Below are 26186 nucleotides of genomic sequence, written 5' to 3'. Positions count from 1 at the left end.
TGTGATATGTGGTTGTCCCACCTAGCTATCATGTGATATGTGGTTGTCCACCTAGCTATCACGTGATATGTGGTTGTCCACCTAGCTATCATGTGATATGTGGTTGTCCACCTAGCTATCACGTGATATGTGGTTGTCCACCTAGCTATCATGTGATATGTGGTTGTCCACCTAGCTATCATGTGACTGTGATATGTGGTTGTCCACCTAGCTATCATGTGATATGTGGTTGTCCACCTAGCTATCATGTGACTGTGATATGTGGTTGTCCACCTAGCTATCTTGTGACTGTGGTTGTCCACCTAGCTATCATGTGACTGTGATATGTGGTTGTCCACCTAGCTATCATGTGACTGTGATATGTGGTTGTCCACCTAGTTATCATGTGACGGTGGTTGTCCACCTAGCTATCATGTGACTGTGATATGTGGTTGTCCAACTAGCTATCATGTGACTGTGATATGTGGTTATCCACCTAGCTATCTTGTGATATGTGGTTGTCCACCTAGCTATGATGTGATATGTGGTTGTCCACCTAGCTATCATGTGACTGTGATATGTGGTTGTCCACCTAGCTATCATGTGACTGTGATATGTGGTTATCCACCTAGCTATCATGTGACTGTGATATGTGGTTGTCCACCTAGCTATCATGTAACTGAAATATGTGGTTGTCTACCTAGCTATCATGTAACTGTATTATGTGGTTGTCCAACTAGCTATCTTGTGATATGTGGTTGTCCAACTAGCTATCTTGTGATATGTGGTTGTCCACCTAGCTATCTTGTGAAATGTGGTTGTCCAACTAGCTATCTTGTGATATGTGGTTGTCCACCTAGCTATCTTGTGATATGTGGTTGTCCTACCTAGCTATCATGTAACTGTATTATGTGGTTGTCCAACTAGCTATCTTGTGATATGTGGTTGTCCACCTAGCTATCTTGTGACTGTGGTTGTCCACCTAGCTATCATGTGATATGTGGTTGTCCCACCTAGCTATCATGTGATATGTGGTTGTCCACCTAGCTATCACGTGATATGTGGTTGTCCCACCTAGCTATCATGTGATATGTGGTTGTCCCACCTAGCTATCATGTGATATGTGGTTGTCCCACCTAGCTATCATGTGATATGTGGTTGTCCACCTAGCTATCACGTGATATGTGGTTGTCCACCTAGCTATCATGTGACTGTGATATGTGGTTGTCCACCTAGCTATCATGTGACTGTGATATGTGGTTGTCCACCTAGCTATCATGTGACTGTGATATGTGGTTGTCCAACTAGCTATCTTGTGATATGTGGTTGTCCAACTAGCTATCTTGTGATATGTGGTTGTCCACCTAGCTATCTTGTGACTGTGGTTGTCCTACCTAGCTATCATGTGATATGTGGTTGTCCCACCTAGCTATCATGTGATATGTGGTTGTCCCACCTAGATATCATGTGATATGTGGTTGTCCCACCTAGCTATCATGTGATATGTGGTTGTCCCACCTAGCTATCATGTGATATGTGGTTGTCCCACTTGGGATCCAAGATGGCGGTGCAGTAGAACGTGTGTATCTGTCGCATCCCGTGTAAATAGCTGGTATAGCTTAATCTCACTTTCTGTCTACGAACTGAATATATTTTCCTGCAACCCGCCTCACCTAATTTGGTACGGATCTGCTATTTCTATTCCTTATAACTGGAACTTCCATCAGGAGCTATCCAGCTAACTAGCTACTAGTCTCTATTAGCCATGGCTAGCTGTCCTCTAGCCAGCTAGCTAGCTACTAGTTTTTATTAGCCATGGCTAGCGGTCCTCTAGCCACCTAACCAACTACGAGTCTTTATTAGCCACGGCTAGCTGTCCTCTAGCCAGCTAACTAGCTACTAGTCTTTATTAGCCACGGCTAGCTGTCCTCTAGTCACCTAACCAACTACGAGTCTTTATTAGCCACGGCTAGCTGTCCTCTAGCCAGCTAACTAGCTACTAGTCTTTATTAGCCACGGCTAGCTGTCCTCTAGCCACCTAACCAACTACGAGTCTTTATTAGCCACGGCTAGCTGTCCTCTAGCCAGCTAACTAGCTACTAGTCTTTATTAGCCACGGCTAGCTGTCCTCTAGCCAGCTAACCAGCTACTAGTCTTTATTAAGTGGTTTAATCTTTTTTATTTATTTATTTATTTTACCTTTATTTAACTAGGCAAGTCAGTTAAGAACAAATTCTTATTTTCAATGACGGCCTAGGAACAGTGGGTTAACTGCCTGTTCAGGGGCAGAATGACAGATTTGTACCTTGTCAGCTCGGGGATTCGAACTTGCAACCTTTCGGTTACTAGTCCAACGCTCTAACCACTAGGCTACCCTGCCGCCCCAATCATATCAGTGTTGAATCATATCAGTGTTGAATCATATCAGTGGTTAATCATATCAGTGTTGAATCATAACAGTGTTTTAATCATATCAGTGGTTAATCATATCAGTGGTTAATCATATCAGTGTTGAATCATAACAGTGTTTTAATCATAACAGTGTTTAAATTATTAATGTTTTGCATTGTGAAATCTAGCTTGTGGAATTGGCCAACCATTAGAAGTTAGAAGACACCATTGTGTGTCAAAATCGTCAGTTTCCTCTGTCCTCAGTTTCCCCTTCCAGTTCCACCAGTCATCCTGAAACTGTCCGAGCCATGCTGTGTCAAAACCTTCACAGTTTCCTCTGCTCCCCTTCCAGTTCTACCAGTCATCCTGAAACTGTCCGAGCCATGCTGTGTCAAAACCTTTACAGTTTCCTCTGCTCCCCTTCCAGTTCTACCAGTCATCCTGAAACTGTCCGAGCCATGCTGTGTCAAAACCTTCACAGTTTCCTCTGCTCCCCTTCCAGTTCTACCAGTCATCCTGAAACTGTCCGAGCCATGCTGTGTCAAAACCTTCACAGTTTCCTCTGCTCCCCTTCCAGTTCCACCAGTCATCCTTAAACTGTCCGAGCCATGCTGTGTCAAAACCTTCACAGTTTCCTCTGCTCCCCTTCCAGTTCCACCAGTCATCCTGAAACTGTCCGAGCCATGCTGTGTCAAAACCTTCACAGTTTCCTCTGCCCCCTTCCAGTTCCACCAGTCATCCTTAAACTGTCCGAGCCATGCTGTGTCAAAACCTTCACTGTTTCCTCTGCTCCCCTTCCAGTTCTACCAGTCATCCTGAAACTGTCCGAGCCATGCTGTGTCAAAACCTTCACAGTTTCCTCTGCTCCCCTTCCAGTTCCACCAGTCATCCTTAAACTGTCCGAGCCATGCTGTGTCAAAACCTTCACAGTTTCCTCTGCTCCCCTTCCAGTTCCACCAGTCATCCTGAAACTGTCCGAGCCATGCTGTGTCAAAACCTTCACAGTTTCCTCTGCTCCCCTTCCAGTTCCACCAGTCATCCTGAAACTGTCCGAGCCATGCTGTGTCAAAACCTTCACAGTTTCCTCTGCTCCCCTTCCAGTTCCACCAGTCATCCTGAAACTGTCCGAGCCATGCTGTGTCAAAACCTTCACAGTTTCCTCTGCTCCCCTTCCAGTTCCACCAGTCATCCTGAAACTGTCCGAGCCTGAGCGACGCCATGACACCTGCATAGAGTTCACAGTGAGAGGCTATCCCTACCCGACGCTGCGATGGTACCACAAACAGGTGTGATTTTATTCCTTTTTATTAATTTCTAATATGTAAAGCAGCATGTACATATTCTGGTCTTAGAGACCACAAGAGGTGCAGGTTTTAGTCTTTACCCCAGAACTACACAGCTAACTGAAACAATCAACGGCTTGATGCTGAGATATCAATCAGGCGACTAATGCTGGGGGAAAACCCAAAACAGCCTCCCCTTGGGGTTCCCCCAGAATCAGGATTCAGAACCACTGATGTCAAGAGTTTGGGTCTTTTGAAAAGGACAAAAAAAATGAAACCGTATTCTAATCATGATTGTACACAGAGAGAGATCCTGCAGAGTGAGTACATCAGGACAGAGATGGATTTCTACCGGGACTATCTGGAGGGATGTCTGACTCTTCTCAACCCAACACACTACGATAACGGAAACTACACGCTGGAGGCCTCCAACTCCCTGGGGACCGTCACCAAGACGGTCTACGGACACTTCCTCACGGCTCCGCCCTTTGACCCTGACGGTAACCACAACATTTTCTTAGACAGGGACACATCGTACAGCAAAAGCTATAGGTCTCAGAACAGTGACAAAGGATGTATTGCAGCAGATTTAGCTATAAACGATGACAGTCTGACCCCATTGGGATGATTCACATCACTCAGAGATTCTCTAATGGTAGAAGACAGTCTGACCCCATTGGGATTATTCACATCACTCAGAGATTCTCTAATGGTAGAAGACAGTCTGACCCCATTGGGATTATTCACATCACTCAGAGCTTCTCTAGGGGTAGAAGACAGTCTGACCCCATTGGGATTATTCACATCACTCAGAGATTCTCTAGTGGTAGAAGACAGTCTGACCCCATTGGGATGATTCACATCACTCAGAGATTCTCTAATGGTAGAAGACAGTCTGACCCCATTGGGATGATTCACATCACTCAGAGATTCTCTAGTGGTAGAAGACAGTCTGACCCCATTGGGATGATTCACATCACTCAGAGATTCTCTAGTGGTAGAAGACAGTCTGACCCCATTGGGATGATTCACATCACTCAGAGATTCTCTAGTGGTAGAAGACAGTCTGACCCCATTGGGATGATTCACATCACTCAGAGATTCTCTAGTGGTAGAAGACAGTCTGACCCCATTGGGATGATTCACATCACTCAGAGATTCTCTAGTGGTAGAAGACAGTCTGACCCCATTGGGATGATTCACATCACTCAGAGATTCTCTAGTGGTAGAAGACAGTCTGACCCCATTGGGATGATTCACATCACTCAGAGATTCTCTAGTGGTAGAAGACAGTCTGACCCCATTGGGATGATTCACATCACTCAGAGATTCTCTAGTGGTAGAAGACAGTCTGACCCCATTGGGATGATTCACATCACTCAGAGATTCTCTAGTGGTAGAAGACAGTCTGACCCCATTGGGATGATTCACATCACTCAGAGATTCTCTAGTGGTAGAAGACAGTCTGACCCCATTGGGATGATTCACATCACTCAGAGATTCTCTAGTGGTAGAAGACAGTCTGACCCCATTGGGATGATTCACATCACTCAGAGATTCTCTAGTGGTAGAAGACAGTCTGACCCCATTGGGATGATTCACATCACTCAGAGATTCTCTAGTGGTAGAAGACAGTCTGACCCCATTGGGATGATTCACATCACTCAGAGATTCTCTAGTGGTAGAAGACAGTCTGACCCCATTGGGATTATTCACATCACTCAGAGATTCTCTAGTGGTAGAAGACAGTCTGACCCCATTGGGATGATTCACATCACTCAGAGATTCTCTAGTGGTAGAAGACAGTCTGACCCCATTGGGATGATTCACATCACTCAGAGATTCTCTAGTGGTAGAAGACAGTCTGACCCCATTGGGATGATTCACATCACTCAGAGATTCTCTAGTGGTAGAAGACAGTCTGACCCCATTGGGATGATTCACATCACTCAGAGATTCTCTAGTGGTAGAAGACAGTCTGACCCCATTGGGATGATTCACATCACTCAGAGATTCTCTAATGGTAGAAGACAGTCTGACCCCATTGGGATGATTCACATCACTCAGAGATTCTCTAGTGGTAGAAGACAGTCTGACCCCATTGGGATGATTCACATCACTCAGAGCTTCTCTAGGGGTAGAAGACAGTCTGACCCCATTGGGATTATTCACATCACTCAGAGATGCTCTAATGGTAGAAGACAGTCTGACCCCATTGGGATGATTCACATCACTCAGAGATTCTCTAGTGGTAGAAGACAGTCTGACCCCATTGGGATTATTCACATCACTCAGAGATTCTCTAATGGTAGAAGACAGTCTGACCCCATTGGGATTATTCACATCACTCAGAGCTTCTCTAGTGGTAGAAGACAGTCTGACCCCATTGGGATGATTCACATCACTCAGAGATTCTCTAGTGGTAGAAGACAGTCTGACCCCATTGGGATTATTCACATCACTCAGAGATTCTCTAGTGGTAGAAGACAGTCTGACCCCATTGGGATGATTCACATCACTCAGAGCTTCTCTAGTGGTAGAAGACAGTCTGACCCCATTGGGATGATTCACATCACTCAGAGATTCTCTAGTGGTAGAAGACAGTCTGACCCCATTGGGATGATTCACATCACTCAGAGATTCTCTAGTGGTAGAAGACAGTCTGACCCCATTGGGATGATGATTCACATCACTCAGAGATTCTCTAGTGGTAGAAGACAGTCTGACCCCATTGGGATGATTCACATCACTCAGAGATTCTCTAGTGGTAGAAGACAGTCTGACCCCATTGGGATGATTCACATCACTCAGAGATTCTCTAGTGGTAGAAGACAGTCTGACCCCATTGGGATGATTCACATCACTCAGAGATTCTCTAGTGGTAGAAGACAGTCTGACCCCATTGGGATGATTCACATCACTCAGAGATTCTCTAGTGGTAGAAGACAGTCTGACCCCATTGGGATGATTCACATCACTCAGAGATTCTCTAGTGGTAGAAGACAGTCTGACCCCATTGGGATGATTCACATCACTCAGAGATTCTCTAGTGGTAGAAGACAGTCTGACCCCATTGGGATGATTCACATCACTCAGAGATTCTCTAGTGGTAGAAGACAGTCTGACCCCATTGGGATGATTCACATCACTCAGAGATTCTCTAGTGGTAGAAGACAGTCTGACCCCATTGGGATGATTCACATCACTCAGAGATTCTCTAGTGGTAGAAGACAGTCTGACCCCATTGGGATGATTCACATCACTCAGAGATTCTCTAGTGGTAGAAGACAGTCTGACCCCATTGGGATGATTCACATCACTCAGAGATTCTCTAATGGTAGAAGACAGTCTGACCCCATTGGGATGATTCACATCACTCAGAGATTCTCTAGTGGTAGAAGACAGTCTGACCCCATTGGGATGATTCACATCACTCAGAGATTCTCTAGTGGTAGAAGACAGTCTGACCCCATTGGGATGATTCACATCACTCAGAGATTCTCTAGGGTAGAAGACAGTCTGACCCCATTGGGATTATTCACATCACTCAGAGATTCTCTAGGGGTAGAAGACAGTCTGACCCCATTGGGATGATTCACATCACTCAGAGATTCTCTAGTGGTAGAAGACAGTCTGACCCCATTGGGATGATTCACATCACTCAGAGATTCTCTAATGGTAGAAGACAGTCTGACCCCATTGGGATGATTCACATCACTCAGAGATTCTCTAGTGGTAGAAGACAGTCTGACCCCATTGGGATGATTCACATCACTCAGAGATTCTCTAGTGGTAGAAGACAGTCTGACCCCATTGGGATGATTCACATCACTCAGAGATTCTCTAATGGTAGAAGACAGTCTGACCCCATTGGGATGATTCACATCACTCAGAGATTCTCTAGTGGTAGAAGACAGTCTGACCCCATTGGGATGATTCACATCACTCAGAGATTCTCTAGTGGTAGAAGACAGTCTGACCCCATTGGGATGATTCACATCACTCAGAGATTCTCTAGTGGTAGAAGACAGTCTGACCCCATTGGGATGATTCACATCACTCAGAGATTCTCTAGTGGTAGAAGACAGTCTGACCCCATTGGGATGATTCACATCACTCAGAGATTCTCTAGTGGTAGAAGACAGTCTGACCCCATTGGGATGATTCACATCACTCAGAGATTCTCTAGTGGTAGAAGACAGTCTGACCCCATTGGGATGATTCACATCACTCAGAGATTCTAGTGGTAGAAGACAGTCTGACCCCATTGGGATGATTCACATCACTCAGAGATTCTCTAATGGTAGAAGACAGTCTGACCCCATTGGGATGATTCACATCACTCAGAGATTCTCTAGTGGTAGAAGACAGTCTGACCCCATTGGGATGATTCACATCACTCAGAGATTCTCTAGTGGTAGAAGACAGTCTGACCCCATTGGGATGATTCACATCACTCAGAGATTCTCTAGTGGTAGAAGACAGTCTGACCCCATTGGGATGATTCACATCACTCAGAGATTCTCTAGTGGTAGAAGACAGTCTGACCCCATTGGGATGATTCACATCACTCAGAGAGAAGACAGTCTGACCCCATTGGGATGATTCACATCACTCAGAGATTCTCTAGAAGACAGTCTGACCCCATTGGGATGATTCACATCACTCAGAGATTCTCTACCCCATTGGGATGATTCACATCACTCAGAGATTCTCTAGAAGACAGTCTGACCCCATTGGGATTATTCACATCACTCAGAGATTCTCTAGGGTAGAAGACAGTCTGACCCCATTGGGATGATTCACATCACTCAGAGATTCTCTAGTGGTAGAAGACAGTCTGACCCCATTGGGATGATTCACATCACTCAGAGATTCTCTAGTGGTAGAAGACAGTCTGACCCCATTGGGATGATTCACATCACTCAGAGATTCTCTAGTGGTAGAAGACAGTCTGACCCCATTGGGATGATTCACATCACTCAGAGATTCTCTAGTGGTAGAAGACAGTCTGACCCCATTGGGATGATTCACATCACTCAGAGATTCTCTAGTGGTAGAAGACAGTCTGACCCCATTGGGATGATTCACATCACTCAGAGATTCTCTAGTGGTAGAAGACAGTCTGACCCCATTGGGATGATTCACATCACTCAGAGATTCTCTAGTGGTAGAAGACAGTCTGACCCCATTGGGATGATTCACATCACTCAGAGATTCTCTAATGGTAGAAGACAGTCTGACCCCATTGGGATTATTCACATCACTCAGAGATTCTCTAATGGTAGAAGACAGTCTGACCCCATTGGGATGATTCACATCACTCAGAGATTCTCTAGTGGTAGAAGACAGTCTGACCCCATTGGGATGATTCACATCACTCAGAGATTCTCTAGTGGTAGAAGACAGTCTGACCCCATTGGGATGATTCACATCACTCAGAGATGCTCTAATGGTAGAAGACAGTCTGACCCCATTGGGATGATTCACATCACTCAGACAGTCTGACCCCATTGGGATGATTCACATCACTCAGAGATTCTCTAATGGTAGAAGACAGTCTGACCCCATTGGGATGATTCACATCACTCAGAGATTCTCTAGTGGTAGAAGACAGTCTGACCCCATTGGGATGATTCACATCACTCAGAGATTCTCTAGTGGTAGAAGACAGTCTGACCCCATTGGGATGATTCCCCATTCTCTAATGGTAGAAGACAGTCTGATTGATTCACATCACTCAGAGATTCTCTAGTGGTAGAAGACAGTCTGACCCCATTGGGATGATTCACATCACTCAGAGCTTCTCTAGGGGTAGAAGACAGTCTGACCCCATTGGGATTATTCACATCACTCAGAGATGCTCTAATGGTAGAAGACAGTCTGACCCCATTGGGATGATTCACATCACTCAGAGATTCTCTAGTGGTAGAAGACAGTCTGACCCCATTGGGATTATTCACATCACTCAGAGATTCTCTAGTGGTAGAAGACAGTCTGACCCCATTGGGATGATTCACATCACTCAGAGATTCTCTAGTGGTAGAAGACAGTCTGACCCCATTGGGATTATTCACATCACTCAGAGCTTCTCTAGGGGTAGAAGACAGTCTGACCCCATTGGGATTATTCACATCACTCAGAGCTTCTCTAGTGGTAGAAGACAGTCTGACCCCATTGGGATTATTCACATCACTCAGAGATTCTCTAGTGGTAGAAGACAGTCTGACCCCATTGGGATTATTCACATCACTCAGAGCTTCTCTAGTGGTAGAAGACAGTCTGACCCCTGAGAATTGGTGGCGTATTAACATGATGAATGTTAGCAGAATATCCCTCTTTTCACTCATTCATTAGTTTCACATGACCACTTTTTCATAAATTTTTCAGAAATTGTGGACTACGGTCAGTGTTTTGACTTACTAGTGTTATTCTATTATTATGTTGTGAATGTTAGTTCTGTATTGTGGAGTTACGGCGCGCTGCTCTGTTTTGAGACAGCTTGTAATGGAGACGCAGGGAGTCAGGAAGCAGGAGTCAGGAAGAAGGAAGCAGGAAGCAGGAGTCAGGAAGCAGGAGTCAGGAAGAAGGAAGCAGGAAGCAGGAGTCAGGAAGCAGGAGTCAGGAAGCAGGAGTCAGGAAGCAGGTGTCAGGAAGCAAGTTTCAGGAAGAAGGAATCAGGAAGCAGCAGTCAGGAAGCAGCAGGCAGGAAGCAGCAGTCAGGAAGCAGGAGGCAGGAAGCAGCAGTCAGGAAGCAGGAAGCAGGAAGCAGGAGTCAGGAAGCAGGAGTCAGGAGTCAGAGTCAAAAGCAGGTGTCAGGAAGCAGGAGTCAGGAAGAAGGAAGCAGGAGTCAGGAAGCAGGAGTCAGGAAGCAGGTGTCAGGAAGCAAGTTTCAGGAAGAAGGAGTCAGGAATCAGGAAGCAGGCAGCAGTCAGGAAGCAGCAGTCAGGAAGCAGGAAGCAGGAGTCAGGAAGCAGGAGTCAGGAAGCAGGAGTCAGGAAGCAGGTGCAGTTTGTGAGTTTAATAATAATGAACATGGAGAGATACAAAACAAGAGATGCGTCTGGACAAGAGAACAGAACCAATACTACCTGATGAGTGAGGCTACAGAGAGCTAGATAAAAGGGGAGTAATCAAGATAGTGATGAAGTCCGAGTGGGCATAATTATGGTTGCCAGGTGTGGATAATGATGTTTGCCAGGTGACATAATGAGGGTTGCCAGGTGTGCATAATGAGGGTTTCCAGGTGTGCATAATGAGGGTTGCCAGGTCACATAATGAGGTTTGCCAGGTGACATAATGAGGGTTTCCAGGTGTACATAATGATGGTTGCCAGGGGTACGTAATGATGGTTGCCAGGGGTACGTAATGATGGTTGCCAGGTGTACGTAATGATGGTTGCCAGGTGTGCATAATGAGGGTTGCCAGGTGTGCATAATGAGGGTTGCCAGGTGTGCATAATGAGGGTTGCAAGGTGTGCATAATGACGGTTGCCAGGTGTACGTAATGATGGTTGCCAGGTGTACGTAATGATGGTTCCCAGGTGTACGTAATGATGGTTGCCAGGTGAGGGAGGAGGGCTCATAATAATGTCTGGAATGGAGTCGATGGAACGGGGATCTAGCTGTTCTAACAGAGAGGGAGGAGGGCTCATAATAATGTCTGGAATGGAGTCGATGGAACGGTGATCTAGCTGTTCTAACAGAGAGGGAGGAGGGCTCATAATAATGTCTGAAATGGAGTCAATGGAAGGGGGATCTAGCTGTTCTGACAGAGAGGGAGGAGGGCTCATAATAATGTCTGGAATGGAGTCAATGGAAGGGGGATCTAGCTGTTCTAACAGAGAGGGAGGAGGGCTCATAATAATGTCTGGAATGGAGTCAATGGAAGGGGGATCTAGCTGTTCTAACAGAGAGGGAGGAGGGCTCATAATAATGTCTGGAATGGAGTCGATGGAAGGGGGATCTAGCTGTTCTGACAGTGAGGAGGTGTGACAGTGTATGATTGGAGTTACCTTGGATTGTATGATTGGAATAACCCTGGATTGTATGATGGAATAACCCTGGATTGTATGATGGAATAACCCTGGATTGTATGATGGAATAACCCTGGATTGTGTGATTGGAATAACCCTGGATTGTATGATTTGAGTTACCTTGGATCGTATGATTGGAGTTACCCTGGATGAAGGGAGGGAGGGTTGAAGGGAGGGTGGGTGGGAAGAAGGGAGGGATGAAGGGAGGGAGGAAGGGATGACGGGAGGGATGGAGGGAGGGGGCTGAAGGGAGGAAAGGTTGAAGGGCGGGAGGGATAAAGAGAGGGAAGGAGGGTTGAAGGGAGGGAAGGAGGTTTGAGGGAGGGTTGGAGGGAGGGGGATGAAGAGAGAGTTGGAGGGAGGGAGGGTTTAAGAGAGGGAAGGAGGGTTGGAGGGAGGGAGGGGTGAAGAGAGGGAAGGAGGTTTGAAGGGAGGGTTGGAGGGAGGGAGGGATGAAGAGAGGGAAGGAGGGTTGAAGGGAGTGTTGGAGGGATGAAGAGAGGGAAGGAGGGTTGAAGGGCGGGAAGGAAGGAGGGTTGAAGTGTAGGTTGGAGGGAGGGATGAAGAGAGTGAAGGAGGGTTGAAGGGAGGGTTGGAGGGAGGGAGGGATGAAGAAAGGGAAGGAGGGTTGAAGGGCGGAAGGAAGGAGGGTTGAAGAGTAGGTTGGAGGGAGGGAGGGATGAAGAGAGGGAAGGAGGGTTGAAGGGAGGGAAGGAAGGAGGGTTGGAGGGAGGGAAGGAAGGAGGGTTGAAGGGAGGGTTGGAGGGAGGGAGGGAGGGATGAAGAGAGGGAAAGAGGGTTGAAGGGGGTTGGAGGGAGGGAAGGAGGGTTGAAGGAGGGTTGGAGGGAGGGAGGGAGGGTTGGAGGGAGGGAAGGAGCTTTGAAGGGAGGGTTAAAGGGAGGGAGGGGAGGGGGGTTGTAGGGAGGTTGGGAAGGAGGGTTGAAGGGCGGGTTGAAGAGAGGGAAGGAGGGTTGAAGGGAGGGGTAATGGGAGGGAAGGAGGGAGGGTTGGAGGGAGTGAGGGATGAAGAGAGGGAAGGAGGGTTGAAGGGAGGGTTGGAGGGAGGGAAGGAAGGAGGGTTGAAGAGTAGGTTGGAGGGAGGGATGAAGAGAGGGAAGGAGGGTTGAAGGGAGGGAAGGAAGGAGGGTTGGAGGGAGGGTTGGAGGGAGGGAAGGAAGGAGGGTTGAAGGGAGGGTTGGAGGGAGGGGGGAGGGATGAAGAGAGGGAAAGAGGGTTGAAGGGAGGGTTGGAGGGAGGGAAGGAGGGTTGAAGGGAGGGTTGGAGGGAGGGAGGGGGGTTGGAGGGAGGGAAGGGGGTTGGAGGGAGGGAGGGAAGGAGGATTGAAGGGAGGGTTGAAGAGAGGGAAGGAGGGTTGAAGGGAGGGAAGGAAGGAGGGTTGAAGGGAGGGTTGGAGGGAGGGAGGGATGAAGAGAGGGAAGGAGGGTTGAAGGGAGGCTGGAAGGAGGAAAGGAACGTTGAGGGGAGGGTTGGAGGGAGGGAAGGAGGTTTGAAGGGAGGGAGGGATGAAAAGAGGGAAGGAGGGTTGAAGGTAGGGTTGGGGAGAGGGAAGGATGAAGAGAGGGTTGGAGGGTTGAAGGGAGGTTGGCGGGAGGGAGGGATGAAGAGAGGGAAGGAGGGTTGAAGGGAGGGTTGGAGGGAGGGAAGGGGGTTGAAGGGAGGGTTGGAGGGTGGGAAGGAGGGTTGGAGGGAGGGAAGGAGGGTTGAAGGGAGGGTGGGTGGGAAGAAGGGAGGGATGAAGGGAGGGAGGAAGGGATGACGGGAGGGATGGAGGGAGGGGGCTGAAGGGAGGAAAGGTTGAAGGGCGGAGGGATAAAGAGAGGGAAGGAGGGTTGAAGGGAGGGAAGGAGGTTTGAGGGGAGGGTTGGAGGGAGGGGGATGAAGAGAGAGTTGGAGGGAGGGAGGGTTTAAGAGAGGGAAGGAGGGTTGAAGGGAGGGTTGGAGGGAGGAAGGGGTGAAGAGAGGGAAGGAGGTTTGAAGGGAGGGTTGGAGGGAGGGAGGGATGAAGAGAGGGAAGGAGGGTTGAAGGAGGGTTGGAGGGAGGGAGGGGTGAAGAGAGGGAAGGAGGTTTGAAGGAGGGTTGGAGGGAGGGAGGGATGAAGAGAGGGAAGGAGGGTTGAAGGGAGTGTTGGAGGGAGGGAGGGATGAAGAGAGGGAAGGAGGGTTGAAGGGCGGGAAGGAAGGAGGGTTGAAGAGTAGGTTGGAGGGAGGGATGAAGAGAGTGAAGGAAGGTTGAAGGAGGGTTGGAGGGAGGGAGGGATGAAGAGAGGGAAGGAGGGTTGAAGGGCGGGAAGGAAGGAGGGTTGAAGAGTAGGTTGGAGGGAGGGAGGGATGAAGAGAGGGAAGGAGGGTTGAAGGGAGGGAAGGAAGGAGGGTTGGAGGGAGGGAAGGAAGGAGGGTTGAAGGGAGGGTTGGAGGGAGGGAGGGAGGGATGAAGAGAGGGAAAGAGGGTTGAAGGGAGGGTTGGAGGGAGGGAAGGAGGGTTGAAGGGAGGGGAGGGTTGGAGGGAGGGAAGGAGCTTTGAAGGGAGGGTTAAGGGGAGGAGGGGAGGGGGTTGTAGGGAAGGAGGGAAGGAGGGTTGAAGGGCGGTTTGAAGAGAGGGAAGGAGGGTTGAAGGGAGGGGTAATGGGAGGGAAGGAGGGAGGGTTGGAGGGAGTGAGGGATGAAGAGAGGGAAGGAGGGTTGAAGGGAGGGTTGGAGGGAGGGAAGGAAGGAGGGTTGAAGAGTAGGTTGGAGGGAGGGATGAAGAGAGGGAAGGAGGGTTGAAGGGAGGGAAGGAAGGAGGGTTGAAGGGAGGGTTGGAGGGAGGGAGGGAGGGATGAAGAGAGGGAAAGAGGGTTGAAGGAGGGTTGGAGGAGGGAAGGAGGGTTGAAGGGAGGGTTGGAGGGAGGGAGGGGGATTGGAGGGAGGGAAGGGGTTGGAGGGAGGGAAGGAGGGTTGGAGGGAGGGTTGAAGAGAGGGAAGGAGGGTTGAAGGGAGGGAAGGAAGGAGGGTTGAAGGAGGGTTGGAGGGAGGGAGGGAGGGTTGAAGGGAGGGAAGGAAGGAGGGTTGAAGGGAGGGTTGGAGGGAGGGAGGGATGAAGAGAGGAAGGAGGGTTGAAGGGAGGCTGGAAGGAGGAAAGGAACGTTGAGGGAGGGAAGGAGGTTTGAAGGGAGGGAGGGATGAAAAGAGGGAAGGAGGGTTGAAGGTAGGGTTGGGGAGAGGGAAGGATGAAGGTAGGGTTGGGGAGAGGGGAAGGATGAAGAGAGGGTTGGAGGGTTGAAGAGAGGTTGGAATGGGAGGGAGGGATGAAGAGAGGGAAGGAGGGTTGAAGGGAGGGTTGGAGGGAGGAAGGGGGCTTGAAGGGAGGGTTGGAGGGTGGGAAGGAGGGTTGGAGGGAGGGAAGGAGGGTTGAAGGGAGGGTGGGTGGGAAGAAGGGAGGGAGGAAGGGATGAGTGTGTTAATGTCTGGAATGGAGTCAATGGAAGGGGGATCTAGCTGTTCTAACAGAGAGGGAGGAGGGCTCATAATAATGTCTGGAATGGAGTCAATGGAAGGGGGATCTAGCTGTTCTAACAGAGAGGGAGGAGGGCTCATAATAATGTCTGGAATGGAGTCGATGGAAGGGGGATCTAGCTGTTCTGACAGTGAGGAGGTGTGACAGTGTATGATTGGAGTTACCTTGGATTGTATGATTGGAATAACCCTGGATTGTATGATGGAATAACCCTGGATTGTATGATGGAATAACCCTGGATTGTATGATTGGAATAACCCTGGATTGTATGATGGAATAGCCCTGGATTGTATGATGGAATAACCCTGGATTGTATGATGGAATAACCCTGGATTGTATGATTGGAATAACCCTGGATTGTATGATTTGAGTTACCTTGGATCGTATGATTGGAGTTACCCTGGATGAAGGGAGGGAGGGTTGAAGGGAGGGTGGGTGGGAAGAAGGGAGGGATGAAGGGAGGGAGGAAGGGATGACGGGAGGGATGGAGGGAGGGGGCTGAAGGGAGGAAAGGTTGAAGGGCGGGAGGATAAAGAGAGGGAAGGAGGGTTGAAGGGAGGGAAGGAGGTTTGAAGGGAGGGTTGGAGGGAGGGGGGATGAAGAGAGAGTTGGAGGGAGGGAGGGTTTAAGAGAGGGAAGGAGGGTTGAAGGAGGGTTGGAGGGAGGGAGGGGTGAAGAGAGGGAAGGAGGTTTGAAGGGAGGGTTGGAGGGAGGGAGGGATGAAGAGAGGGAAGGAGGGTTGAAGAGAGGGTTGGAGGGAGGGAGGGGTGAAGAGAGGGAAGGAGGTTTGAAGGGAGGGTTGGAGGGAGGGAGGGATGAAGAGAGGGAAGGAGGGTTGAAGGGAGTGTTGGAGGGAGGGAGGGATGAAGAGAGGGAAGGAGGGTTGAAGGGCGGGAAGGAAGGAGGGTTGAATAGTAGGTTGGAGGGAGGGATGAAGAGAGTGAAGGAGGGTTGAAGGGAGGGTTGGAGGGAGGGAGGGATGAAGAAAGGAAGGAGGGTTGAAGGGCGGGAAGGAAGGAGGGTTGAAGAGTAGGTTGGAGGGAGGGAGGGATGAAGAGAGGGAAGGAGGGTTGAAGGGAGGGAAGGAAGGAGGGTTGGAGGGAGGGAAGGAAGGAGGGTTGAAGGGAGGGTTGGAGGGAGGGATGAAGAGAGGGAAAGAGGGTTGAAGGGGGTTGGAGGGAGGGAAGGAGGGTTGAAGGGAGGGAGGGGAGGGTTGGAGGGAGGGAAGGAGCTTGAAGGGAGGGTTAAAGGGATGGAGGGGAGGGGGTTGTAGGGAGGGAGGGAAGGAGGGTTGAAGGGCGGGTTGAAGAGAGGGAAGGAGGGTTGAAGGGAGGGGTAATGGGAGGGAAGGAGGGAGGGTTGGAAGGAGTGAGGGATGAAGAGAGGGAAGGAGGGTTGAAGGAGGGTTGGAGGGAGGGAAGGAAGGAGGGTTGAAGAGTAGGTTGGAGGGAGGGATGAAGAGAGGAAGGAGGGTTGAAGGGAGGGAAGGAAGGAGGGTTGAAGGGAGGGTTGGAGGAGGGAAGGAAGGAGGGTTGAAGGGAGGGTTGGAGGGAGGGAGGGAGGGATGAAGAGAGGAAAGAGGGTTGAAGGGAGGGTTGGAGGGAGGGAAGGAGGGTTGAAGGAGGGTTGGAGGGAGGGAGGGGCGGTTGGAGGGAGGGAAGGGGTTGGAGGGAGGGAGGGAAGGAGGGTTGGAGGGAGGGAAGGAGGATTGAAGGGAGGGTTGAAGGGAGGGAAGGAGATGTTGAAGGGAGGGAAGGAAGGAGGGTTGAAGGGAGGGTTGGAGGGAGGGAGGGATGAAGAGAGGGAAGGAGGGTTGAAGGGAGGCTGGAAGGAGGAAAGGAACGTTGAGGGAGGGTTGGAGGGAGGGAAGGAGGTTTGAAGGGAGGGAGGGATGAAAAGAGGGAAGGAGGGTTGAAGGTAGGGTTGGGGAGAGGGAAGGATGAAGAGAGGGTTGGAGGGTTGAAGGGAGGTTGGCGGGAGGGAGGGATGAAGAGAGGGAAGGGGGTTGAAGGGAGGGTTGGAGGGTGGGAAGGAGGGTTGGAGGGAGGGAAGGAGGGTTGAAGGGAGGGTGGGTGGGAAGAAGGGAGGGATGAAGGGAGGAGGAAGGGATGACGGGAGGGATGGAGGGAGGGGGCTGAAGGGAGGAAAGGTTGAAGGGCGGGAGGGATAAAGAGAGGGAAGGAGGGTTGAAGGGAGGGAAGGAGGTTTGAGGGTTGGAGGGAGGGGGATGAAGAGAGAGTTGGAGGGAGGGAGGGTTTAAGAGAGGGAAGGAGGGTTGAAGGGAGGGTTGGAGGGAGGGAGGGGTGAAGAGAGGGAAGGAGGTTTGAAGGAGGGTTGGAGGGAGGGAGTGATGAAGAGAGGGAAGGAGGGTTGGAGGGAGGGTTGGAGGGAGGGAGGGGTGAAGAGAGGGAAGGAGGTTTGAAGGGAGGGTTGGAGGGAGGGAGGGATGAAGAGAGGGAAGGAGGGTTGAAGGGCGGGAAGGAAGGAGGGTTGAAGAGTAGGTTGGAGGGAGGGATGAAGAGAGTGAAGGAGGGTTGAAGGGAGGGTTGGAGGGAGGAGGGATGAAGAGAGGGAAGGAGGGTTGAAGGGCGGGAAGGAAGGAGGGTTGAAGAGTAGGTTGGAGGGAGGGAGGGATGAAGAGAGGGAAGGAGGGTTGAAGGGAGGGAAGGAAGGAGGGTTGGAGGGAGGGAAGGAAGGAGGGTTGAAGGGAGGGAAGGAAGGAGGGTTGGAGGAGGGAGGGAAGGAGGACTGAAGGGGAGGGTTGAAGAGAGGGAAGGAGGGTTGAAGGGAGTGAAGGAAGGAGGGTTGAAGGGAGGGTTGGAGGGAGGGAGGGATGAAGAGAGGGAAGGAGGGTTGAAGGGAGGCTGGAAGGAGGAAAGGAACGTTGAGGGAGGGTTGGAGGGAGGAAGGAGGTTTGAAGGGAGGGAGGGATGAAGAGAGGAAGGAGGGTTGAAGGGAGGGTTGGAGGGAGGGAAGGAAGGAGGGTTGAAGAGTAGGTTGGAGGGAGGGATGAAGAGAGGAAGGAGGGTTGAAGGGAGGGAAGGAAGGAGGGTTGAAGGAGGGAAGGAAGGAGGGTTGAAGGGAGGGTTGGAGGGAGGAGGGAGGGATGAAGAGAGGGAAAGAGGGTTGAAGGGAGGGTTGGAGGGAGGGAAGGAGGGTTGAAGGGAGGGTTGGAGGGAGGAAGGGGGGGTTGGAGGGAGGAGGGAAGGGGGTTGGAGGGAGGAGGAGGAAGGAGGGTTGGAGGGAGGAAGGAGGATTGAAGGGAGGGTTGAAGAGGGAAGGAGGGTTTAAGGCAGGGTTGGAGGGAGGGAGGGATGAAGAGAGGGAAGGAGGGTTGAAGGGAGGCTGGAAGGAGGAAAGGAACGTTGAGGGAGGGTTGGAGGGAGGGAAGGAGGTTTGAAGGGAGGGAGGGATGAAAAGAGGGAAGGAGGGTTGAAGGTAGGGTTGGAGGGAGGGAAGGATGAAGAGAGGGTTGGAGGGCTGAAGGAGGTTGGCGGGAGGGAGGGATGAAGAGAGGGAAGGAGGGTTGAAGGGAGGGTTGGAGGGAGGGAAGGGGGTTGAAGGAGGGTTGGAGGGTGGGAAGGAGGGTAGGAGGGAGGAAGGAGGGTTGGAGGGAGGGAAGGGGGTTGAAGGGAGGGAAGGAGGGTTGAAGGAGGGGTTGGAAGGAGGGAAGGAGGGTTGAAGGGAGGGAAGGAGGGTTGAAGGGATGGGTTGGAGGGAGGGAGGGATGAAGAGAGGAAGGAGGGTTGAAGGGAGGAGGGATGAAGAGAGGGAAGGAGGTTTGAAGGAGGGTTGGAGGAGGGAGGGATGAAGAGAGGGAAGGAGGGTTGAAGGGATGGGTTGGAGGGAGGGAGGGAGGGATGAAGAGAGGGAAGGAGGGTTGAAGGAGGGTTGGAGGGAGGGTTGAAGGGAGGGAGGGAGGGATGAAGAGAGGGAAGGAGGTTTGAAGGGAGGGTTGGAGGGAGGGAGGATGAAGAGAGGAAGGAGGGTTGAAGGGGGGAAGGAAGGAGGGTTGAAGGAGGGTTGAAGAGAGGAAGGAGGGTTGAAGGGAGGGAAGGAAGGAGGGTTGAAGGGAGGGTTGGAGGAGGAGGGATGAAGAGAGGGAAGGAGGGTTGAAGGGAGGCTGAAGGAGGAAAGGAACGTTGAGGGGAGGGTTGGAGGATCGAAGGAGGTTTGAAGGAGGGAGGGATGAAAAGAGGGAAGGAGGGTTGAAGGTAGGGTTGGGGAGAGGAAGGATGAAGAGAGGGTTGGAGGGTTGAAGGGAGGTTGGCGGGAGGGAGGGATGAAGAGAGGGAAGGAGGGTTGAAGGGAGGGTTGGAGGGAGGGAAGGGGGGTTGAAGGAGGGTTGGAGGGTGGGAAGGAGGGTTGGAGGAGGGAAGGAGGGTTGAAGGGAGGGTGGGTGGAAGAAGGGAGGGATGAAGGAGGGAGGAAGGGATGACGGGAGGGATGGAGGGATGACGGCTGAAGGAGGAAAGGTTGAAGGGCGGGAGGGATAAAGAGAGGGAAGGAGGGTTGAAGGAGGGAAGGAGGTTTGAGGAGGGGTTGGAGGGAGGGGGGATGAAGAGAGAGTTGGAGGGAGGGAGGGTTTAAGAGAGGGAAGGAGGGTTGAAGGGAGGGTTGGAGGGAGGGAGGGGTGAAGAGAGGGAAGGAGGTTTGAAGGAGGGTTGGAGGAGGGAGGGATGAAGAGAGGGAAGGAGGGTTGAAGGAGGGTTGGAGGGAGGGAGGGTGAAGAGAGGGAAGGAGGTTTGAAGGGAGGGTTGGAGGGAGGGAGGGATGAAGAGAGGGAAGGAGGGTTGAAGGGAGTGTTGGAGGGAGGGAGGGATGAAGAGAGGGAAGGAGGGTTGAAGGGCGGGAAGGAAGGAGGGTTGAAGAGTAGGTTGGAGGGAGGATGAAGAGAGTGAAGGAAGGTTGAAGGGAGGGTTGGAGGGAGGGAGGGATGAAGAGAGGGAAGGAGGGTTGAAGGGCGGGAAGGAAGGAGGGTTGAAGAGTAGGTTGGAGGGAGGGAGGGATGAAGAGAGGGAAGGAGGGTTGAAGGGAGGGAAGGAAGGAGGGTTGGAGGGAGGGAAGGAAGGAGGGTTGAAGGGAGGGTTGGAGGGAGGAGGAGGGATGAAGAGAGGAAAGAGGGTTGAAGGGAGGGTTGGAGGGAGGGAAGGAGGGTTGAAGGAGGGAGGGTTGGAGGGAGGAAGGAGCTTTGAAGGGAGGGTTAAAGGGAGGGAGGGAGGGGGTTGTAGGGAAGGAGGAAGGAGGGTTGAAGGGCGGTTTGAAGAGAGGAAGGAGGGTTGAAGGGAGGGGTAATGGGAGGGAAGGAGGGAGGGTTGGAGGGAGTGAGGGATGAAGAGAGGGAAGGAGGGTTGAAGGGAGGGTTGGAGGGAGGGAAGGAAGGAGGGTTGAAGAGTAGGTTGGAGGGAGGGATGAAGAGAGGGAAGGAGGGTTGAAGGGAGGGAAGGAAGGAGGGTTGAAGGGAGGGTTGGAGGGAGGAGGGAGGGATGAAGAGAGGGAAAGAGGGTTGAAGGGAGGGTTGGAGGGAGGAAGGAGGGTTGAAGGGAGGGTTGGAGGGAGGGAGGGGGTTGGAGGGAGGGAAGGGGGTTGGAGGGAGGAAGGAGGGAAGGAGGGTTGGAGGGAGGGTTGAAGAGAGGGAAGGAGGGTTGAAGGAGGGAAGGAAGGAGGGTTGAAGGAGGGTTGGAGGGAGGAGGGATGAAGAGAGGGAAGGAGGGTTGAAGGAGGTTGGAGGGAGGAGGGATGAAGAGAGGAAGGAGGGTTGAAGGGCGGGAAGGAAGGAGGGTTGAATAGTAGGTTGGAGGGAGGGATGAAGAGAGGAAGGAGGGTTGAAGGAGGGTTGGAGGGAGGGAGGGATGAAGAAAGGGAAGGAGGGTTGAAGGGCGGGAAGGAAGGAGGGTTGAAGAGTAGGTTGGAGGGAGGAGGGATGAAGAGAGGGAAGGAGGGTTGAAGGGAGGAAGGAAGGAGGGTTGGAGGGAGGGAAGGAAGGAGGGTTGAAGGGAGGGTTGGAGGGAGGGAGGGATGAAGAGAGGGAAAGAGGGTTGAAGGGGGTTGGAGGGAGGAAGGAGGGTTGAAGGGAGGGAGGAGGGTTGGAGGAGGGAAGGAGCTTTGAAGGAGGGTTAAAGGGATGGAGGGGAGGGGGTTGTAGGGAGGAGGGAAGGAGGGTTGAAGGGCGGGTTGAAGAGAGGAAGGAGGGTTGAAGGAGGGGTAATGGGAGGGAAGGAGGGAGGGTTGGAAGGAGGAGGATGAAGAGAGGGAAGGAGGGTTGAAGGGAGGGTTGGAGGGAGGAGGGAAGGAGGGTTGGAGGGAGGGAAGGAGGATTGAAGGAGGGTTGAAGAGAGGGAAGGAGGGTTGAAGGGAGGGAAGGAAGGAGGGTTGAAGGGAGGGTTGGAGGGAGGGAGGGAGGGATGAAGAGAGGGAAGGAGGGTTGAAGGAGGCTGAAGGAGGAAAGGAACGTTGAGGGAGGGTTGGAGGGAGGGAAGGAGGTTTGAAGGGAGGGAGGGATGAAAAGAGGGAAGGAGGGTTGAAGGTAGGGTTGGGGGAGGGAAGGATGAAGAGAGGGTTGGAGGGTTGAAGGGAGGTTGGCGGGAGGGAGGGATGAAGAGAGGGAAGGGGGTTTGAAGGGAGGGTTGGAGGGTGGGAAGGAGGGTTGGAGGGAGGGAAGGAGGGTTGAAGGGAGGGTGGGTGGGAAGAAGGGAGGGATGAAGGGAGGGAGGAAGGGATGACGGGAGGGATGGAGGGAGGGGGGTTGAAGGAGGAAAGGTTGAAGGGCGGGAGGGATAAAGAGGGAAAAGGAGGGTTGAAGGAGGAAGGAGGTTTGAGGGTTGGAGGGAGGGGGATGAAGAGAGAGTTGGAGGGAGGAGGGTTTAAGAGAGGGAAGGAGGGTTGAAGGGAGGGGTTGGAGGGAGGGAGGGGGTGAAGAGAGGAAGGAGGTTTGAAGGGAGGGTTGGAGGGAGGGAGGGATGAAGAGAGGGAAGGAGGGTTGGAGGGAGGGTTGGAGGAGGAGGGTTGAAGAGAGGGAAGGAGGTTTGAAGGGAGGGTTGGAGGGAGGGAGGGATGAAGAGAGGGAAGGAGGGTTGAAGGGAGTGTTGGAGGGAGGGAGGGATGAAGAGAGGAAGGAGGGTTGAAGGGCGGGAAGGAAGGAGGGTTGAAGGGTTGGAGGGAGGATGAAGAGAGTGAAGGAGGGTTGAAGGAGGGTTGGAGGGAGGGAGGGATGAAGAGAGGGAAGGAGGGTTGAAGGGCGGGAAGGAAGGAGGGTTGAAGAGTAGGTTGGAGGGAGGGAGGGATGAAGAGAGGGAAGGAGGGTTGAAGGGGGGAAGGAAGGAGGGTTGGAGGGAGGGAAGGAAGGAGGGTTGAAGGAGGGTTGGAGGGAGGGAGGGAGGAGGGAGGGATGAAGAGAGGAAAGAGGGTTGAAGGGAGGGTTGGAGGAGGAAGGAGGGTTGAAGGGAGGGCTGGAGGGAGGAGGGAGGGTTGGAGGAGGGAAGGAGCTTTGAAGGAGGGTTAAAGGGAGGGAGGGGAGGGGGTTGTAGGGAGGGAGGGAAGGAGGGTTGAAGGGAGGGTTGAAGAGAGGGAAGGAGGGTTGAAGGAGGGGTAATGGGAGGGAAGGAGGGAGGGTTGGAGGGAGTGAGGGATGAAGAGAGGGAAGGAGGGTTGAAGGAGGAAGGGAAGGAAGGAGGGTTGAAGAGAGGTTGGAGGAGGGATGAAGAGAGGAAGGAGGGTTGAAGGGAGGGAAGGAAGGAGGGTTGGAGGAGGGAGGGAAGGAGGACTGAAGGAGGGTTGAAGAGAGGAAGGAGGGTTGAAGGGAGTGAAGGAAGGAGGGTTGAAGGGAGGGTTGGAGGGAGGAGGGATGAAGAGAGGGAAGGAGGGTTGAAGGAGGCTGGAAGGAGGAAAGGAACGTTGAGGGAGGGTTGGAGGGAGGGAAGGAGGTTTGAAGGGAGGGAGGGATGAAGAGAGGGAAGGAGGGTTGAAGGGAGGGTTGGAGGGAGGGAAGGAAGGAGGGTTGAAGAGTAGGTTGGAGGGAGGGATGAAGAGAGGGAAGGAGGGTTGAAGGAGGGGAAGGAAGGAGGGTTGAAGGGAGGGAAGGAAGGAGGGTTGAAGGAGGGTTGGAGGGAGGGAGGGAGGGATGAAGAGAGGAAAGAGGGTTGAAGGGAGGGTTGGAGGGAGGAAGGAGGGTTGAAGGGAGGGTTGGAGGGAGGGAAGGGGGGTTGGAGGGAGGGAGGGAAGGGGGTTGGAGGGAGGGAGGGAGGGAAGGAGGGTTGGAGGGAGGGAAGGAGGATTGAAGGAGGGTTGAAGAGAGGAAGGAGGGTTTAAGGCAGGGTTGGAGGGAGGGAGGGATGAAGAGAGGGAAGGAGGGTTGAAGGGAGGCTGGAAGGAGGAAAGGAACGTTGAGGGGAGGGTTGGAGGAGGGAAGGAGGTTTGAAGGGAGGGAGGGATGAAAAGAGGGAAGGAGGGTTGAAGGTAGGGTTGGAGGGAGGGAAGGATGAAGAGGGTTGGAGGGTTGAAGGGAGGTTGGCGGGAGGGAGGGATGAAGAGAGGGAAGGAGGGTTGAAGGAGGGTTGGAGGGAGGGAAGGGGGTTGAAGGGAGGGTTGGAGGGTGGAAGGAGGGTAGGAGGGAGGGAAGGAGGGTTGAAGGGAGGGTTGGAGGGAGGGAAGGGGGGTTGAAGGGGAGGAAGGAGGGTTGAAGGAGGGTTGGAAGGGAGGGAAGGAGGGTTGAAGGGATGGGTTGGAGGGAGGGAGGGATGAAGAGAGGGAAGGAGGGTTGAAGGGAGGGAGGGAGGGATGAAGAGAGGGAAGGAGGTTTGAAGGGAGGGTTGGAGGGAGGGAGGGATGAAGAGAGGGAAGGAGGGTTGAAGGGATGGGTTGGAGGGAGGGAGGGAGGGATGAAGAGAGGGAAGGAGGGTTGAAGGAGGGTTGGAGGGAGGGTTGAAGGGGGAGGGAGGGATGAAGAGAGGGAAGGAGGTTTGAAGGGAGGGTTGGAGGGAGGAGGGATGAAGAGAGGGAAGGAGGGTTGAAGGGCGGGAAGGAAGGAGGGTTGAAGGGAGGGTTGGAGGGAGGGAGGGATGAAGAGAGGGAAGGAGGTTGAAGGGAGGAAGGAAGGAGGGTTGGAGGGAGAGAAGGAAGGAGGAGTTGAAGGGAGGGAAGGAAGGAGGGTTGAAGGGAGGGTTGGAGGGAAGGAAGGAAGGAGGGTTGAAGGGAGGGTTGGAGGGAGGGAGGGAGGGATGAAGAGAGGAAAGAGGGTTGAAGGGAGAGTTGGAGGGAGGGAAGGAGGGTTGAAGGAGGCTGAAGCAGGAAAGGAACGTTGAGGGGAGGGTTGGAGGGAGGGAGGGAGGTTTGAAGGAGGGTTGGAGGGAGGGAGGGATGAAGAGAGGAAGGAGGGTTGAAGGTAGGGTTGGAGGGAGGGAAGGAGGGTTGGCGGGAGGGAGGGATGAAGAGAGGGAAGGAGGGTTGGAGGGAGGGTTGGAGGGAGGGAAGGGAGGGTTGGAGGGTGGGAAGGAGGGTTGAAGGGAGGGTTGGAGGGAGGGAAGGAGGGTTGAAGGGAGGGAAGGAGGGTTGAAGGAGGGTTGGAGGGAGGGAAGGGGGTTGAAGGGTGGGAAGGAGGGTTGAAGGAGGGTTGGAGGGAGGGAAGGAGGGTTGAAGGGAGAGGTGATTGGAGGGAGGGAAGGGGGTTGAAGGGAGGGTTGGAGGGAGGGAAGGAGGGTTGAAGGGAGGGTTGGAAGGAGGGAAGGAGGGTTGAAGGGAGGGTTGGAGGGAGGGAAGGAGGCATAAAGGGAGGGAAGGAGTCTTGAAGGGAGGGTTGGCAGGAGGGAGGGATGAAGAGAGGAAGGAGTGTTGAAGGAGGGTTGGAGGGAGGGAAGGGGGGTTGAAGGGAGGGTTGGAGGAGGAAGGGGGTTGAAGGGAGGGTTGGAGGGATGGAAGGAGGTTTGAAGGGAGGGAAGGAGTGTTGAAGGGAGGGTTGGAGGAGGGAGGGGGGGTTGAAGGGAGGGAGGGTTGAAGGGAGGGAAGGAGGGTTGAAGGGAGGGTTGGAGGGTTGAAGGGAGGGTTAGAGGGATGGTTAGAGGGAGGGAGGGTTGAAGGGAGGGAGGGTGAAGGAGGATTGGAGGAGGGAGGGCTGAAGGGAGGATTGGAGGGAGGGAGGGTTGAAGGGAGGATTGGAGGGAGGGAGGGTTGAAGGGAGGTTTGTAGGGAAGGAGGGTTGAAGGGAGGATTGGAGGGAAGGAGGGTTGAAGGGAGGTTTGTAGGGAAGGAGGGTTGAAGGGAGGTTTGGAGGGAGGGAGGGTTGAAGGAGGTTTGTAGGAGGGAGGGTTGAAGGAGGATTGGAGGGAGGGAGGGTTGAAGGAGGTTTGAGGAGGTTTGGAGGGAGGGAGGGTTGAAGGGAGGGTTGAAGGGAGGGTTGAAGGGAGGTTGGGAGGGAGGGTTGAAGGGAGGTTTGGAGGAAGGAGGGTTGAAGGGAGGTTTGGAGGGAAGGAGCTGCGTATAGTTGTTACAGGCTGCTTATAGTTATTACGGGCTGAGAAAAGGGACTGCTTAATTCAACACACTCAGACACACACACACACACACACACACACACACACACACACACACACAGACACAGACACAGACACCCCCAATTCTCTCTGATCTTCAGCCTCCTCTCATCCTTCAAATTGTATCCGACAGCAGCCGACAGAGACTCCATTTCATGGTTGTGAGTCTGTGTGTGTGAGTGTGTATGAGTGAGTGGTGTGTGATTCTGTGTGTGTGTGTGTGGTGTGTGTGAGTGTGTGTGTGTGTGTGTGTGTGTGGTGTGAGTCTGTGTGAGTGTGTGTTTCAGTGTGTGTGTGAGTGTAAGAGTGTGTGAGTGTGTGTGTGTGGTGTGTGTGAGTGTGTGAGTGTGTGTGTGTTTCAGTCCGTGTGTGTGTGTGTTCACTTTGCTCCAGCTTGTCCTGTTCATGTCCTCTGTTCTTTTATATAAATAACCTCCAGTGTATAATATCTTCTGATAAG

General features: G+C 52.6%; 1 protein-coding gene across 1 annotated transcript in view; it reads left to right on the top strand.

The window, feature by feature from the left end:
- Positions 1 to 26186, top strand: part of LOC121845658 (NT-3 growth factor receptor-like) — a 110326-nt gene that overhangs the window by 83140 nt on the left and 1000 nt on the right. Inside the window, exons 8-10 of the mRNA XM_042317330.1 lie at positions 3547 to 3656; positions 3958 to 4153; positions 25828 to 25901. Coding sequence (XP_042173264.1) covers positions 3547 to 3656; positions 3958 to 4153; positions 25828 to 25901 — 380 coding nt within the window. The remainder of the gene's footprint in view (positions 1 to 3546; positions 3657 to 3957; positions 4154 to 25827; positions 25902 to 26186) is intronic.

This window comes from Oncorhynchus tshawytscha, unplaced genomic scaffold, assembly GCF_018296145.1.
Source record: "Oncorhynchus tshawytscha isolate Ot180627B unplaced genomic scaffold, Otsh_v2.0 Un_contig_3602_pilon_pilon, whole genome shotgun sequence".
Classification (NCBI taxonomy): Eukaryota; Metazoa; Chordata; class Actinopteri; order Salmoniformes; family Salmonidae; genus Oncorhynchus; species Oncorhynchus tshawytscha.
This window is presented reverse-complemented; position numbering and strand designations above follow the sequence as displayed.